General features: G+C 43.0%; 2 protein-coding genes across 5 annotated transcripts in view; one reads left to right on the forward strand and one right to left on the reverse strand.

The window, feature by feature from the left end:
• Nucleotides 1–9,656, forward strand: part of reln (reelin) — a 103,750-nt gene extending 94,094 nt beyond the window's left edge. The window contains exons 55-64 of one of the 2 annotated variants that reach the window (XM_004567725.5): nucleotides 8–114; nucleotides 207–449; nucleotides 544–719; nucleotides 809–882; nucleotides 1,747–1,908; nucleotides 1,997–2,154; nucleotides 2,306–2,531; nucleotides 2,694–2,891; nucleotides 3,366–3,464; nucleotides 8,199–9,656. In XM_004567725.5, coding sequence (XP_004567782.3) covers nucleotides 8–114; nucleotides 207–449; nucleotides 544–719; nucleotides 809–882; nucleotides 1,747–1,908; nucleotides 1,997–2,154; nucleotides 2,306–2,531; nucleotides 2,694–2,891; nucleotides 3,366–3,464; nucleotides 8,199–8,295 — 1,540 coding nt within the window. In that variant the 3' untranslated portion in view covers nucleotides 8,296–9,656. The remainder of the gene's footprint in view (nucleotides 1–7; nucleotides 115–206; nucleotides 450–543; nucleotides 720–808; nucleotides 883–1,746; nucleotides 1,909–1,996; nucleotides 2,155–2,305; nucleotides 2,532–2,693; nucleotides 2,892–3,365; nucleotides 3,465–8,198) is intronic. The other variant, XM_012923709.4, reaches the window with a different exon arrangement.
• Nucleotides 9,657–13,917: 4,261 nt separating this feature from the next.
• Nucleotides 13,918–16,526, reverse strand: LOC143419394 (uncharacterized). 3 transcript variants are annotated; one of them, XM_076885920.1, is made up of 5 exons: nucleotides 16,436–16,526; nucleotides 16,051–16,249; nucleotides 15,927–15,952; nucleotides 15,738–15,846; nucleotides 13,918–14,361 (listed from the first exon to the last, which is right to left on the reverse strand). In XM_076885920.1, exons 2-5 carry the CDS (start codon nucleotides 16,183–16,185, stop codon nucleotides 14,308–14,310), a joined length of 324 nt encoding a protein of 107 aa, XP_076742035.1. In that variant the 5' UTR covers nucleotides 16,186–16,249; nucleotides 16,436–16,526; the 3' UTR covers nucleotides 13,918–14,307. The 3 variants fall into 3 exon arrangements, with proteins under 3 accessions (XP_076742035.1, XP_076742034.1, XP_076742033.1); XM_076885918.1 differs by having other exon boundaries at nucleotides 13,919–14,361; nucleotides 16,051–16,311; XM_076885919.1 differs by lacking the exon at nucleotides 16,436–16,526 and having other exon boundaries at nucleotides 16,051–16,423.
• Nucleotides 16,527–16,574: the final 48 nt, after the last annotated feature.

A 16,574-nucleotide genomic window follows, 5' to 3' on the forward strand; every position in this document is an offset into this window, starting at 1 on the left:
TTTGCAGGTTTGTGGAATACTGGGCGAGGATTGGAAGTGAAGATAACATGACCATGTGCCACCGTCCAACTTGTCGTAAAGAGGGAGTGCTGCTGGATTACTCTACTGATGGAGGTGGAGTCACTGTGTGTTTTTTCCTTTTTTTGTTCCTCTTTTATCTGTTTTTGGTCTTTAAATGTCTCATTCTGCCTTTAATTCTTCTTCAGGTGTGTCCTGGACGCTGCTGCACGAGATGGACTATCTGAAGTATGTGTCGGTGAGAAGAGACTACATTGTGCTGCCCGAAGGAGCCCTAACTAATGCTACTCGCCTGCGCTGGTGGCAGCCTTTTACCATTTCCTCTGGCCTCGCCACCCCGAGCCTGGAAAGAGCTCAGTGGGCCATAGACAACATATTAGTGGGAGGGTCGGACATCAACCCATCCACCCTGCTTGACACTTTTGATGACGGTGAGTTTGTATGATTTTACGCGATTAGGTGCTAATATGGCATGACCAATGAGTAAATATGATGGAAACCACCTGTTTCTTTGCCCTTCGCTAGAGGGTGTTTCCCACGAGGAAAGCTGGAGCTTTTACCCTAATGCCGTTCGTACGGCAGGCTTCTGTGGAAATCCCTCTTTTCACCTGTACTGGCCCAACAAGAACCAAGATAAGACACACAGCATCCTGGCCACTCGAGAGCTCATTGTGCAGCCTGGATATATCTTACAGTTCAAGGTACAGAACTGAAAGAATACTGTAATGTCAGTCTTTTATCTTACGTCTTTTAAGTCTTAGTTGGTGTCTTATACCTCTTGCTGTTGTAGATTGTTGTTGGTTGTGAGGCAGACACCTGTGAAGACCATCATTCTGTCCTGTTGCAGTACAGGAAGGATGCAAGGTAAGAATATCACAGCCTGATGCTAGTAATTAAATGTGTCCCATTTCCTGGTAGCTCTGGTATCTAGTAGGGTTGGGACTCCGCAGACACCCCACCATACAATATTATCATAATACTTCACTCACAATATAATTTTATTCTGATTTCTATCATTTTGCTATCTGCCGAGTTAGCAAAATGATAGGGTTGCTTCTTTTTTTCCCTTTGCTGCTTGTTTTGATACGATCAGACAGAAATCGGATGAGTTCAGTCCCCATCGAGTTGTGCTCGTTGACAAAAACTCATTCAAACTGACGTCAACATGTCTGCATTCATAAATTAGACACCAATTATTTGTAGACCTTGGACCATCTCTCTGAGAGTGACTGCAGTCAGTCCAAGTCAAACTGTGACTGTCTGCAGAAAGGTTGCCACCTTTCAGGCAACTTCTAACGTCTGCAATCAAAAGTGGGAAATGTGCAGCACCCTCCAGCTCTGTGCCATCATTTAGTCACCAATAAAATTGCAATCAGTTGCAGGATGTCAAAAAATTCAATACAATCCTCAGACGGCAACAATTCTGTCCTATTTTTACTTGCACGACTGAGCTGTTTAGCATGCTTTTACATCAGGGGACACCTTTGTGTAGCTAAGCGTGTCTAGTGTTGGATGGTTTTTTCGGTAAAGTTGATTCAATGTAAGTTTGCTCTGCTAACATTATCGCAGTATTTGTTTTATTTTTAATTTATTAAATAAGAAAAACTATATTTTTGGGGGCCCTGTATTAATCCAATATTGCCACACAAAATATTGCAACACCATGCTGTATGAATTTATTCCCCTCACCCCTATTATCTACTGTATATTGACTGTTTCCCTTCTTAGGTCTGACTCATGGCAGCTGGTGCAGTCAGAGTGCCTCCCTTCATCAGTTAACAATGTGGGCTGTTCCCCTTTCCAATTCCACGAATCCACAATCTATAGTCCAGTCAACAGCTCAACGTGGACCAGGGTCACTGTCCAGCTACCAGATCATGTCTCCTCAGGGTACACACTCTTTTTTAAAGTGATACATATCAACAGCTCTTTACGTTGCAGTAGTAAGAGGCTTTTGTGATTCATCATATATTTCCAGGGCTACCCAGTTCCGCTGGATTCAAAAGGATGGAACAGGAGAGCGGCAGAGCTGGGCAGTGGACCATGTTTACATCGGCGAGGCCTGCCCGGGGCTCTGCAGTGGCCACGGCTACTGTACTAGTGGAGTAGTCTGCATTTGTGATGAGGGGCACCATGGTATGTTCAGTATATTAGAGACACACGGCTTTTTTTTTGTAATCAGTTGAATTGTTAAGCAGAAAAAGGCTCCGTGTGTAATATGATGTAGAAAAAGGTCAAAATGACTAAATATTTGTCTCTTCCCCTCTGCTTCCGCTCACTCCAACAGGTGACGATTGCTCCCTCTCCAGCAGTGACTTGCCCAGCTCCATCAAGGACAACTTTGAATCAGGCAGCGTGTCTCAGGAGAGCTGGCAGCTGATCCAGGGTGGTGGAGTGGGCAGTGGATGTGGGCAGCTGTCACCGCACGCCCACGGAGACTCACTCTACTTTAATGGCTGTAAGATGAGGCAGGCAGTTACTAAACCGCTGGACCTCACTAGAGCTAGGTACAGGTACTACCAAAACATAAATAAACTCACTACATACAGATACAGGCCAATTTGCTTCAGTCAGAAGCACAAAAGATTGTTTTTCCACAGAATACTCTGTTCTGTCAATCTTGGAAATGTCTTTTTTCTAATCTTTTTTTATTCCTTTCTTCTCTTCCTTTACAGTAAGATCATGTTTGTGCTGCAGATCGGCAGCGTGGCACAGACGGAAAGCTGTAACATAGCTTTAGATCAAGCTGACACAGTTGACCGAGCCGTGCTGCTACAATACAGCATCAATAATGGAGTCAGCTGGCATGTAATCGCCCAGCACCAGCCCAAAGACTTCATAAAGGCTCAGAGAGTTTCCTACAACATTCCTCTGTAAGTGATGCACATAAATCCAGAAACACATTGTTATATGCTCAGTTTAAATGGAGCTATCCTTCATTAATGCCTGATTTTTATAGGATTTTTTGTATTTGGCCTTTTAAATGTTTAACTAATACCGTGTGCTTTTTATTTCATCATTAATAAAGTGTAATGATTTTCTTAGTTTTAATAACCCTCCGCAGCAGCTAGTAAGTCATACAACATTCATGTTGAGTAATTCTTAATAACTACTATGCTCTAAAAAGTAAACGTTTCTGAGAAGTGGCTTTTAAATCATCTGGGAATTTTTAACTCTATTTATAACAAATGAATAGTTGAAAAAACTCTGTAAGGTAGTAAGTACAGTGTGTTTAATAAACAGTTACCTGCCTGATAAATGCCATTAGGCTGGTGTAACACTGATATAAACCCTGACAAACGTGTTGCCCCTCACTGACACTTCAATCATTTCCATGATCTCTCCAGCGAGGCGAGGGTTAAAGGGGTGATGCTGCGATGGTGGCAGCCAAGACACGATGGTGCAGGACACGACCAGTGGGCGTTGGACCATGTGGAAGTAGTTCTGTGAGTACCCAATTCCCAGCTGGCATCTGGCTCTTTCCTACCCCCACCCAAACTGGCCCCCCACAGAGCCCTGATCTGCCCCCGACGCTACCTTTGACTCAGACTCAACTGTACAAATGGTTCCCTCTGCACTCCACCCTCGCACAGTGATCGAGTTAGCACACAGGTGTGCACTGATTGCCACCCACAACTAAACTCATGACAAATCACTTTCTTTTATATGCTAATCGCAGCTTCTGGTGTCAGGCAATCAGGGCAAAAAACTTACTGCAGCATGCTTTGCGGTGATGGGTAATGTCTGTGGATGGCTGTTCTGTGTTCAGCAGATCAACGCCTGCTGTTAAGTCATCATATTTTCAGTGTTTTGTAGACTCCATGCATCTTCCACGCAAACAGGTTATCAATAATTTTTTTTTCCCACTGAGTTGTCAAGAAGCAGTTACAACACATACACCGTGTGTCATTTATTTTTTCACTAAATCTCTTATTAAATGGAAATCACATGTTTACATATCCACCCTTGATTTACCGTTACTATCGCCATTTTGCAGTTAAGTTATCTGTCCCTTGTTGCATCACTGTTGAGATGCTCTGTGAGGTCCTAAACACAGACTGTATATAAATGATGGATGTAGCCTACTGATCATTTTTTTTGTAATTCCCATCAGGAATTACTCTTTGTAATGGGTTTGTGGTCATGCATCTACATATTTGTGTGTGTATCTGGGTTTCCAAGATGCATCCTTGCTGTCACCGCAGGAACATAGGAGAGGTAGGATAGAATTTCACTTAGACAACACGAATGTATGGATACATCCTGCCTTATATGATGGCGGTGCTGTCATGGTGTGGGAGATATTTTCTTGGCATTTTGTGCCTCCTGGTATCAATTAAGCATTATTTAAATTCCACAGCCTACCTGAGTATTTGGCTGATCACGACCATCCCTTTATGACCAGAGTGGACCAATCTTCTAATCGCTGCTTCCACCAGTATAGCATGCTATGTCACAGAGCTCACATCATCTCAAACTGTACTTACATGGCCTCCACAGTCACCACATGGAATGGAAGATTTGCATCATGGATATGCAGCTGGTAAATGTGCAGCAAATGTGTGATGTTGTCATGTCAGTATAGACCCATTGTTAAATCTATGCTATGTAGAATTAAGGCAGTTCTGAAGTCCAAAGAGGATCCAACCCAGTACTAGCTAGGTTGCCAGTGAGTTCACCAGTACAGCTGCTCTCTGTGTTTGTGCTTTTATCACTAGTCTTCTTTAATATATGATGCTTGTTTGTAAATTATGGTCTGACCTAAGGGACACTAGAAAATACGATGGGGTTTGCATCATTGCATGGCTAGCTTGAAGTTGGCAAGCCGCTACCTTGCGGGCTAGGAACACAATGCTCAGCTCAAGGCTTTAAAATGAGCAGGACTCTGCAAACTACTTTCAGTGCAGCTACATCCGTCTTTAACACGGTCTGTGGTTCTGAGATGATTCTTGTTGTGAATGGCACTCTATAAAAAAATGCAACTGAAATAATTCACATGTGGTACAGATGGAGAACAGGATCATTCTTGTCTTCCATGTAAAACAAAGGAAAGTGTGATGGCCACTTCACATCTATTAAAAAGTGTCTTTTTGTTCCACTGTGAAATCACAGTCTGACCAGTCTTCTTTGTTTTTAGGTGTCACATCCATTTCATCTAAAAACGACATTACTGTATTTCTTTCTTTTAGGTAATGCGCTGTTCTTAAATTTGATTTCACTGAACTTGTGGATACTGAACCTTTTCACTGATTGTTTTTCTCTGTCTTTCATTCCCATTTTCTACATGTGTGCTACATTGTAGCTCATAACCTGGATGAGTCTGTTTTATCAAAGCGGAAGTCGATTCCAGCGTTTAAATCTAATGACAGGCTTTTTTTTTTTTATGGAGAAGTGGAGATTCTGCAGGGCACTGAAGATATCATGAACATGGTCTATAGCACATTGTTAAGCATGTTCAATACATTCTCTGCATGTTGTTCTGGGAAATTGCTTAAATTCCCTCACATGCAGGTGCTGATTGGTCATTCAGATGTGTAACCAAAGCATTTCAGATGGTACATACAACAGCCATGTGGTTTCTAGATTATGCAAAGTTGCACACAAACGCAAATAATGACTCATACAGACACACACATTTATGCCTAACCTGAGCTGTCCCTGGTCTACATGGCCGCGACCTGTCCCACTCCCTCCTTTGCACTCGCTTGGTTTCAACAGTGTCTGCTGAAAGGAGTGACCGCGATCCTCACATTTTGCTCTGTTGTTTATTTCTCTCTGTTCACCACTCCTTCGCACATTCTCCTCTCAATCCTCCTGCTCAATCTTTTTCTTTTGCTTCACACGCTTTTCCTCCCTGCCTCCTTGCTCCCCTCACGTCACCGATGCCTTCGATCATGCGGTCATGCTCGCTCCTTTTGCTTGTGCCACATTTATATTCCTACCGTACTTCCGCATCTTCCTCCTCCTCTTTTCCTTTCTTCCCGTATTTCCCCTTTCTTTCCCTGTTTGTCTTACATTTTTGGCATACAATGGATGGATTACTGCTGTGTATCTTGCTCTCTTTCTTTACCTCTGCCTTTGGTTATATCTCCATCTTACATCTTTCTACTGTTTCCTCGCTTGTTCTGCCTACTCTTTTGTTCTCCATTTTCTTTCATGTTTTTTGTTTCCTTCCTCACTCTCTCTGTCTTTCCCACACTTTCTTGTTTCTTCCTTGAACCTCTGACTATCTTTCTGCCTTCCTCTCTTCCTCCCTTCTCCCCACATTGGGCCCCTCGCCTCCCCAGGCTGGGGCTCATACCCTCCCAGACCTTTCTACGAGACAGCAGTCCCTTCCTACTGCCTCTCCCCTCTCGCGCTCTAACCTCTGCTCTCTTCTGTATTCTGCTCCCTCTGGCATGGCTGTAGTGTCAGGTAAGTTCTCCGCCTCTTCCTGAATGCAGCCCCCTCCCTCATCCTCCTCCCAGCTCCTTTTGTTCTCCCTATTACACCGCAGACACCCTTGATTTCACATACACACCGCAGCCCTCGCCATCACCACCATGGTCATCTCCATGCCTTCTCCAACACGTAAGCCCCTACAGGCAGGTCAAAGGGCAGGTCAGCTGCTCACAGTGTTCAGCTGGAGGCTGACTGATAAAATGATCCAACACACAGTTTTTAAAAGACAGCTCTTAACACAGGAAGTACACCAATATCCATGAAAATTCAGTGGATGGATGGATAAACAAATCCTGAACAGTGCTGGTAAATTTTCTGCTGACATGCATTTTTTATTTTTTTATAAATGGTTCGACACAAGGTCACAAAGGTTCCAAATAAAGCGGCTATGATTTGAATATGCAATCACTGCGGCATTTAAATGTAACAATTTACATGCACAGATGTCAATGGTAGTGTGTTTGTGTGTATATGTGTGATGTAATCCATCACTATACTTGTATCTGTCTGTTTTGTTCTTGCTGCCACCTCAACTACAGGCTGCTGTAGTGTTTTTTGACACGGCTGCTGATTCACAAGCAGACCTGAAAAAGATTACTGTTTGCTGTAGTTTATTTATTATCACACAAGCCTCAGCAGTGAATGACGATGTATCTTTTCTTCCATTCATTCACATCAGCATCAGTCGCAGTGCAGGGCATCTCACATCCTTATCCTCAAATGAACTCACAGTTGACCAGAGTTTCATTAGACTCCTCCGTCCTTGCATGGCTTTAACGGATCGACTGTCGCGATAGCCCTCCATCCTTTTTTTTTTTTCCACTCATGGTTTTCTGTCCGTCTGTCCGAGGACGACGACATGTAACTCTGAGCCAGGAGCTTCCTCCTCACTTCTTTCTGGTTTCTGACCACAAGTCAGAAACACACCAGCATGCACACGTGCTCTCAAACACACACATCGCTACCATTCGCCTGTACAGCATCAACCATCACACCCACTGGCACCATCTACCTACCTCGCCCTATCCTTCCTGCCCCCCTCCCTTCCCCCCTGCTTCGCAGAGGCCCCCCCTGCCTGCCCTGGCTGCACTCCTGGCTCACTGGCACCGCCCTGCTGGATGGAAGAGGCAATGAACAGGCTAAGCAAGAATGATCTACTGCAGCTTTTCTCTGTTACTTAGATTTAAAACCACCCGTTCCCACTCACCACCCTGCACTTTATGGCTTTTTTTACATTATTTTTTAAAATTCTTATTATTTTGTTTCCTCTGACCTCAAACACTCAGTGTCAGAGTTTCTCCCTAGTATGTTTTAGTGTGTCTGTAGACTCCTGTGTCTTCTGTCTTGTCGTGTTACATTTGGTCTAGTCGATGGATACATGTAGCTAATTGTAGTGCCATATTCACCATCTAGCTGCCTCTCATTTGTGCAGAGTGTAATGAAATCGAGTAGCGCCACCCATTCTCTGAGCTGCGGGATCCATGCAAGCGTTGAGTGTTTGAGGTTGTGGTTGAAACGTGACTTAAAAAAAAAATAGCCAGCATGACTCCGGATGTGAGAGAGTGCGGAAGCTGCATTCGGCCATTTGTGCGTGTGAGTGCATGGTTTCAAGTGCGTGCATGGGAATGTGTGATTTTTGCAGCAGCTCTTTACTCTGTCGCTAACGTTCACACCCCCTCCTCTTTCCCTCCCTCTGTGTTTTTTTTTTTTTTTTTTTTACTGTCTTTGTATCCCTGCAGCACACGTAAACAGAACTACATGATGAACTTTGCCAGACAGACCGGCATGCGTCACTACTACAGCCGCAAGAGGCGGGCACTGCAGCGCCGTGCTTGAACCCAGCGAGTAGGGATTTCATCCTCTGACGTGCCAACCACACATCGACCTGCCACACACCATCCTTATTCTCATCCTGTTGAGACCCATCCAGTGGATTCCAGTCAGCCTTAGAGTTCCCTCGCCCATCTTTACCGACCCCTCTGCCACAAACACGGAACATCCAATCAGTTTACGCTCCAGCCAATCAAGGCCTTCCCAAACCCATGGGTCGGCTGGATTGAAACTCAGAAGGAAGGAGTGAAGAGGCTGTTTTGTTTACTTGTTCCCATGGGATGGTCGGAATTTCTAGTTGTTTTGTAATTGTTGCTGTGGTTCCTCCGATTCCCATTCCCACCTGCTCTACCCTTCCCTCTGGGTCCCAGCCCCCTCCCTCTACCCCTTCTTCACCTTCTCCCTTCTTTTCCTGCCACACTGTGAAATTGAGAGATAATATATCACTGCTGAACTGACCAGCCGATTGGAGAGCAGCCTCCCAGTTCCACTGAGCCACCGGGTGGGAGGACCGCTCCACCGCTGCCAACAAGTACACCCGGAAAGAACGACTGCAATGATGATGCTGACCATTAGGAGGAGTGATGGTGATCAAGCCCTAAGAAGAAAAGAAAAAAAAGAAAAAAGGAAAAGAAAAAGGAAAAAAAAAAGTACTGTGTTCTTGCTGTTCTGTGTGTCTGTGGGTTCTTTTTTGTGATGAGTTGACTGTGGTGTTCTGTTCATTTGTTTGTTCGTTTTATACTAATTCATATGCTTTTAAGGGGGCGGGGTGGGGAGGGTCGGTTTGTGCTGGGTTCTGTTTCCTTTTCCTCGTTTATCCACATCGGGGCGGGGCGAGAAAAGCCCCGGCTCCACACGAAGAAGAAGCAAAAGAACGATTTGCAGATGACGGAAAGGAGAAAATATGGAGAGAGAAAAAAGAAAAATAAAGACTGAACAGCAATTGTTTTTGTTTTTTTTAATCATTTTTTTATATATGTTGGTTCCCGAAAAATACAGATATTTATGGTAAATGGTTCTTCACGTGACCTATTTAAGATGCACTGTGCGTGAAATCTGTATGTTTTTTCTAGTGTTAAGTTATTAGGCAGTCGAGTCAGGCTCTCGGACTGCATCATCTCCCCTCTCCCTTCACTTCCCTCTTCTCTTGTGCTGTTTCCCCCCCACCCCATCCTCTCTCTGCTGATTTCTGATACCTGGAGGTGAGGCTCTATTAGTGTTGTTTTTTGAAGTCTGTGTAATATGGACCCTCTGCCCTCAGTGTAACTTCAGTATAGCAATCTCCTGTATATATATGTATATCCACTATGGGGAGACCCAGCAGCCTTATAAAGGGAAATAAAGAACTGTCCAAACCTCATACTGTACACATTGCTTCAGCTGCTCTCTTTCATTCCTGCAAAATAAGCCTGGACTTTATTTGCTTTAGACTTTCTCTCCTTTGCCCATTTGTGTCTCTCACTCTCAGATCCCAACAAAGATTTAAAGCCATGTATGGCTGAATCTAAATTATCTATTGTGTACATATCAGTAGTAAAGAAAGATGCAAGCCAGTGAGCGGCTCCTAAATGTTTACTTAATTCAGTGATAGAACTCAATGGGATAAAGAAATCCCTGGAAACTGACACGTGAGAGCAGGAAGCAGTTAATTGTTTTGATTTTCTGTAAAATTATGACAATAAGAAAAATACAGAACATAACCATCCTTGCCCCATATCTGTGTGACTTTGTATGTGACAGAAGAGTGTGGGAAAACATTCAAAAGGAATCAAATTTGATAATTTATTCAACTATTTATTTATTCAGAGACCTATAAAAACAAAGCACCTGTTTAAAGAAAATAAGCCATTGATCCAACCATTGTAGTGGGCTGGAACCTGGCTGATGATGATGGGCAAGAGGTGGTGTATGTCTTGGATATGTAGCCAAATTTAATAAGACATTTATGATAAAAATCTCTCTTTCACCAGAGTGCACACCTCAGTGTCTTCAGACTGGGTGTTCACCACATCACTGCAGACCTTCAGCCTTACTCCAGGCTCAGGCTGCAGCAAGTCCTCTGAGCATGTTCATCAAAATGTCTGTATTCACAAACCATCACCGACCATCACCCACACTGTTACAAGTGCTAAAGTGAGACAGAGGGGTTCCAGTGCGATGTTCAGGAACGAGTTACAGTGCGGCTGATCACAGCAGCTGTAGCTCACGGTGTAGGTTGTCCCCTTGAAGTGGACTTTTTGCTTCTGGCTGCAGTCTTTTTTTGCCATGCAACCCCTGGCTGACAGGACGCTGTGGTTGCCGTAGCGGCCATCTGCCATAAAGCACACCTTACTGGGAGGGCACTCTGTCACAACAAATTCGGGTGTCTTGTCTTTCTCCAGCATGGGGCTGTAGAAGCAAAGCAAGTTGTCACAGAGCACAGAGGGAAGGAGGAAGTGAAGCCACAAACCAGTGATATGCAGGAGCTTCAACATGCTCAGGCTGCAAAGAAAAGAGAAGCATCTGTTAAACTTTGGGTAAAACACATACTTAGTGCCACAGTGGTTTAGTTTTTGCAATCTACACCGAAAGGCCACTGGTAAAAAGAGATTTTAAATAGTTATTTCACTAAATCAATAAATCAACTGCATTTTTCTGTCTGGGTTGCAAAGCCATTCAAAAATTAGATTTATTTTATGCAAACCAACCAGTTAGTGGAAGTCTCTCAGCTGCAGAAATGTCTCCTTCCCCTAAATATAACTGGACTAAACAACACTTGTCTCCAGAGTGACTCTGGTCAACACAGTGAACTTTCTCCAGGCACTCTAGCTTCCTCACACAGCTCAAGGACAAGCTCATTAGGTTAACAGGTGACTGCAAATTGGCTGCAGGTGTGTGAATGTGAGAATGTGTGGTTATCCGTCTCTCTGTGTTAACCCTGCAACAGACTGGTGGCCTGTTCAGGGTGTACACCCCCCACCCGCCTGGGATGAGCTCCAGCACCACCTGCAGTAAATAAGTGGACTGATGAAAAACTGATACTCTGATACTCAAAGTGCTAAAAAAAAAACAAACCCAAAAAAACCAACCGAAAAACAAATTGAAAACCTCAGTACCAACATCTTTCCACAGTTTCATAGAAGCCATTTTTTCCCAACAAACTGTAATGCTGTGCAGAGTGAAGCACCTGGTAAGAGGCTGAAAAGTGAAAGTGACAGGATTCATAAGTCACTGGCCCCTTAGCCGAATTTACATGTTAGTTAGCTGCAAGTTTCTATTGTTTGGTAAAGGCTGAATTTAGATACTATATTTACCACGTTAAATAGCTCACAGATAAAATGTCATAATGGGTCGTAATTACTGGAAAGAAACATTGCTGCTGAATTTTTCTGTGCTATTATTTTCATTCATGAAACAAAGTGAGTGCCATTTAAATCCATTATATTAAACAGATGAACAACATCTTCACAGCTATCATCTTTAAAACCGGTCAACTTGTACAGCTGTGCAGTAAGTATGAAATTTCACCATTTCTTGTATTGGTGTGAAGGATTTCCTCTGATAATCACATTCAGACTACTTCCAGCATTGACGATAAAATGCAGGAACAATTTTAGCGTGAAGCTTAAGATAAGATAAGATAAAACTTTATTAATCCCTCGGGTGGGTTCCTCTGGGAAATTCGCTTTCCAAAAGCACAGCACCGACAGAAGTTACAGAGTAACATATACACACACACACACAAATACAGAGACAAATATAAATAAAATATACAAAGGGGATAAATAGAATAAATAGGAATAAAAAATAAAAATACAAGTGAATTGCACATTTCAAGTATTGAGGTCTATTGCACCATTGACTATTAACAAAAGTATTGCACAAGGTATTGTACAGTGAGGTGAAGAGGCACTACAGCTTAGTTGTTCCCCCCTCCTTTGTCCTCCTGTTTCCCCTCCCTCTCCCCTCCAGAGAGGAGTTAAACAGTCTGATGGCGTGTGGGACAAAGGAGTTTTTAAGTCTGTTAGTTCTTGTCTTGGGGAGAAGCAACCTGTCACTGAACAGACTCTTCTGGTTGTTAATGGCCGTGTGCAGAGGATGCCCAGCATTGTCCATAATGTCCAGCAGTTTCTTTAATGTCCTTTTCTCTGCCACTGTCACCAGAGTGTCCAGCTTCATGCCGACCACAGAGCTAGCCCTCCTGATCAGTTTCTCCAGCCTGGATGAGTCCTTCTTTGCTGTGCTGCTCCCCCAGCACACCACAGCATAGAAAAGTACTCCAGCAACCACTGACTGGTAAAACATCCTCAGGAGCTTCCTGCAGATGTTAAAATACCTCAGCCTCCTGAGGAAGTACAGTCGGCTTTGGGCTTTTTTATACAGGTGCTCTGTGTTGCCTGACCAGTCCAGTTTATTGTCCACCCACAGCCCGAGGTACTTGTACTTGTTGACCACCTCCTCCCCCTCTATCTGAACCGGCAGTGGACCTTCTCTGGACCTCCCAAAGTCCACAATCAGTTCCTTAGTCTTTGAGGTGTTGAGTTGCAGGTGGTTTGTGTGACTCCATGCGACAAAGTTCCTCACCAGACTTATTCGCACAGTCTCACCTCATTTAAGAGATTTTAAGTCCAGCCAAAACATTTCAGAGCTTCTCCTGCTGAACTCCAATCTCATCACTGACTCCAGCTGTACAGGCCACACCTTCGATTATACCTGCTTGTTAAATTCACACAGAGCAGCTACACCAACAGAAGCTTGATCATGCCAGCGCTTTTATTTTTTAAACACATGTATATGGAAATAGGGATTACAGAAAGATGGTTGACAAGTCCATCTCTCTGGCGCATAAATACAAGTCACACAATACATCATACTTTTTTTTTTAAAAATATATACAAACTTTTTTTAAAGTAATGACTGAGATTTAGACATTTGACTGAATGCCTTTCATCTTCTGAAGATTTAAGTGCCAGTGGCTAACAGGACTCTCCCCAGTCTTCAACAATACAGGTACCTATGCATCAGTGACAGGTATTGTTGTTCTTGTGTTATTTGGACATGAATCCAAAGGCTCTTCCTTAAGACCATCTGTGTTCCCGACATGATCAACCTTTAATGCAATCAAATCCAGTAGCTTCTTCAGATTGCTGTCAGATTTGGGCGGGATGTTACACTGATTTTTACAGCAGCATGTGTAGCTGACATTGTATTTGACTCCCTGGTAAGAGATGACTTTATGGGAGCCACAGAGTTTACTGTCCACACAGCCCTGAGAAGACAAGATGTGGAAGAAGCCATAGTTGCCTGTGGAGATGGCGCAGCGCTGGTCGGGCATACACTGGCTGGTGGTTTGGGGGCAGGGCTTGCTTTTCTGCTGCAGAGGACAGTAGTAGCACAGCAGGCTATCTAGAGCCAGTGCTGGGAGGATCGCAGCTGAGACCAGCAGGATGGAGATCAAGAAGCAGCATGGACTAAACAGATGGATACCCAGACTAATGTGAATTCACACCAAAACAATACATACTGAAATAATATTTCAATTAAAGGCATTTATGGTTCTTAGTTATTTGCATGCATGTGCTGTTCACCTGGTCTTTCTTTGCGATCCCATCTTTGTCTGTAAAATCCCACCAAACGTGAGAACGTGTCCACTCAAGCAACCTTAAAACGCCAGCTTCTGATTGCTAATCAGAAACAGGTGTGTCTTTAAAATGTCATTGCGCACACATGTGAAAGAAGAAACACACGAATTCACACAAACACCTTTCAAACTTAAAACTTCCAGTTTATTGCAAAGGAAGAACATTTGCTTTGTCCTTTAAAATAAAACTCTGTGCAGCCTATTAAAAAAATAATTTCAGCTGAGGTAAAAAGAAAGAAAAAAGGCAGTGTTACATTGCCATCTGGTGTTTGCTTTAAGTCACGTTTCAACCACAACCTCTATATACACTTTGAATCCAGGCAACAAGCTGCTGCTGTGCAGCATGTACAGCAAATAAAGATTTATTTGCCTAAATGAGTTTCTTCTGAAATTTGTGATCATGTTGCGTAGCCAGAGGAAATGGTGAGCTGTGCCTTCTTGTACAAAGGTTCCTGTGAAGAAAATCAAATTCTACATAAGCTGAAATGGTCACTACCACCCACGTGTATGACAGGAAATGAGGGTACGAGTGTGAAGTTGAAAATATGTAATCGAAGTGTTAAAACTTATGTGACTGGTGATGTACTTCAGTGAATCATACACAGGGGTACTGAAGGTGACATTTTAAAGTACGAATCAAATTTAGTTGGTTCTTATATAGCACTTTTCTACTCTGCTTAAACACTTAAAGAACTTTATACTATAAGCCTCATCCACAATAGTAATTGTTTCCCTACGCTTACGCATTTTCTATCTAATGTTCACACTCAAATGAGTACATCAGGAGGACTTTGCAGTTCAGTATCTTTCCCATGGATTCTTTGGAAGATACTGGAGCAGCTAAGGATTTAACCCACCAACCTTGGAACTGGTAGACAACCCATGCTACCTCATGGATCACAGCCCACACAAAAGTAATGGGCAGAAATAGTTAGCCCAAGAATGAGAAAGGGAGCACATGCACAGTTCAAACAGATTCAAATAGAAGTATTAACCAGTCAAAGCAAATCAGTAGACAATAAATGACAGACGCCGCTAGCTGCAGAAAAAGTACAGCTGAAGAATAACTTACAGTTCAAATTGTTAGCAAGATGCTAACATGGTAACAAATGATACAAGAGCTGTTGTATGTGACTGATTATAGAAATTTACCAATTAACATGGACAGGTGTAGTTTTAAAAGGCCCTGTATTTGTAGTGAATGTTATCTACTAATCAGGAGGTTGGTGGTTCAATCCCTGCATGCCAAGGAGCGCTTGGGCATGTTTCTAAATCTCCAACATGCCATCATAAGTACTTAGATAGATGGAAATATTGTATTTGTATTAATGGTGTCCCTTTCATTCTGTGGCTATCTATTTCCACCCAGTTTAGGGTGCCTGTGGTTCTGGAGATAGTGTGGGTTGTCTACCAGTGTGTAGGTTTGTGGTTCAAATCACTGGGTGTTCCATTGTCCTTAAAAGACTCCTTAAGAAAGATCCTTAAGTTCCTTCTGATGCGTTTATTAGAGTGTGAATGTTAGAAAGCACATCCGCATAGAAAAAAATGCTGTTTTAATGAATGAGGTTTGTAGTATAAAGTGGTTTGAGTCCTCAAGTAGAGCAGAAAAGTGCTACATAACAACCAGTCGAGTTTATTGGACTCAATCTACTTGAGCTCTTTTGTCCCATACTTTGTCAACTTTCTTTTGGGTGGCTGCCAATTGGAAACAGAAGCTTTAATACTGAACTCAAAGATTCTTAATGGTGACAGAACATAAATGAAAATCAAAACAAACATATAAAGTCTCGTTCTAACTCATCTGAATCTACTAGAAGAATGAGCCTACATTGAGCTCCGCATCCTCATCCTCCCTGCCAGCATCACCCCAGTCTTCCTGTTCCTCTGCAGGGTCGTAGCTGTACAAAGGAATCAACCTATGCCGCAAATCATCCAATCTGAAAAAAAGAGAAAGAGAAACCTGAACATAAAATAGCCCAAACCGAGCTCAAGATGATGCTTCAACTTCAGGAGTTACCTCATTTTTCTTCTGATATAAACAACCTAAAGAGAAGCACAAGCCAAACAGAAGTGCAATTATAATAGATGTGTAAGACATCATTTTGAAAGTGAATTGTGCAGAAGTAAATAAACATTTTTACCACTGCCACTATACATCCAATCAGTATGAGCACAACCAAAGGGATGAGTGAATAGTAACCAGGAAATACAGGTTTGCTGGGTACTGGTGAAATATGGGGAGTTGTGTGGTTCGGATGCATTTCTTCCTGCCCCATCGTCCTTTTTATAGCAGCCGTCTGTGCTGCGCACCTGTGTGACACATTCAGTGCCGTGCCTCTGCTTTCATTCCCACAGAAAGACGCAAAAACAAATGTCGCCGTGGCATGTAAGATCCAGCAAATCTGTATGTACAGTACAGTAAATATTTACGTGCCTCAAACTGAACTGAAAAGGCGGCTGATTAAAGGATACTACAGCGACGCATTTTAACATATGTGCGTTTTTCTTTCTTAAATGTATTCTTACCTTATGTGCTACCTGGGGACTACCTGAACATGCATGTTGTTCTCGCTCCTTTCAAGTCTTTGTGACCCACTGAAACACAGTGATCGCGTATCTCAACTTGCTCAATAGCATTCCTCCATGAGGAGTGTATTCAGTGTAT

This window comes from Maylandia zebra, linkage group LG7 (assembly GCF_041146795.1).
Source record: "Maylandia zebra isolate NMK-2024a linkage group LG7, Mzebra_GT3a, whole genome shotgun sequence".
Lineage (NCBI taxonomy): Eukaryota > Metazoa > Chordata > Actinopteri > Cichliformes > Cichlidae > Maylandia > Maylandia zebra.

What these genes read in the sequence shown, in the direction of transcription:
- LOC143419394 (XM_076885920.1), bottom strand. Translation starts at nt 16,185, where the DNA reads ATGGGGCAGGAAGAAATGCATCCGAACCACACAACTCCCCATATTTCA. An exon ending in TTGGATGTATAGTGGCAGTG is followed by an intron (nt 15,953 to 16,050) that starts GTAAAAATGTTT and finishes GCTTCTCTTTAG; the next exon opens with GTTGTTTATATCAGAAGAAA. An exon ending in TATATCAGAAGAAAAATGAG is followed by an intron (nt 15,847 to 15,926) that starts GTAACTCCTGAA and finishes TCTTTTTTTCAG; the next exon opens with ATTGGATGATTTGCGGCATA.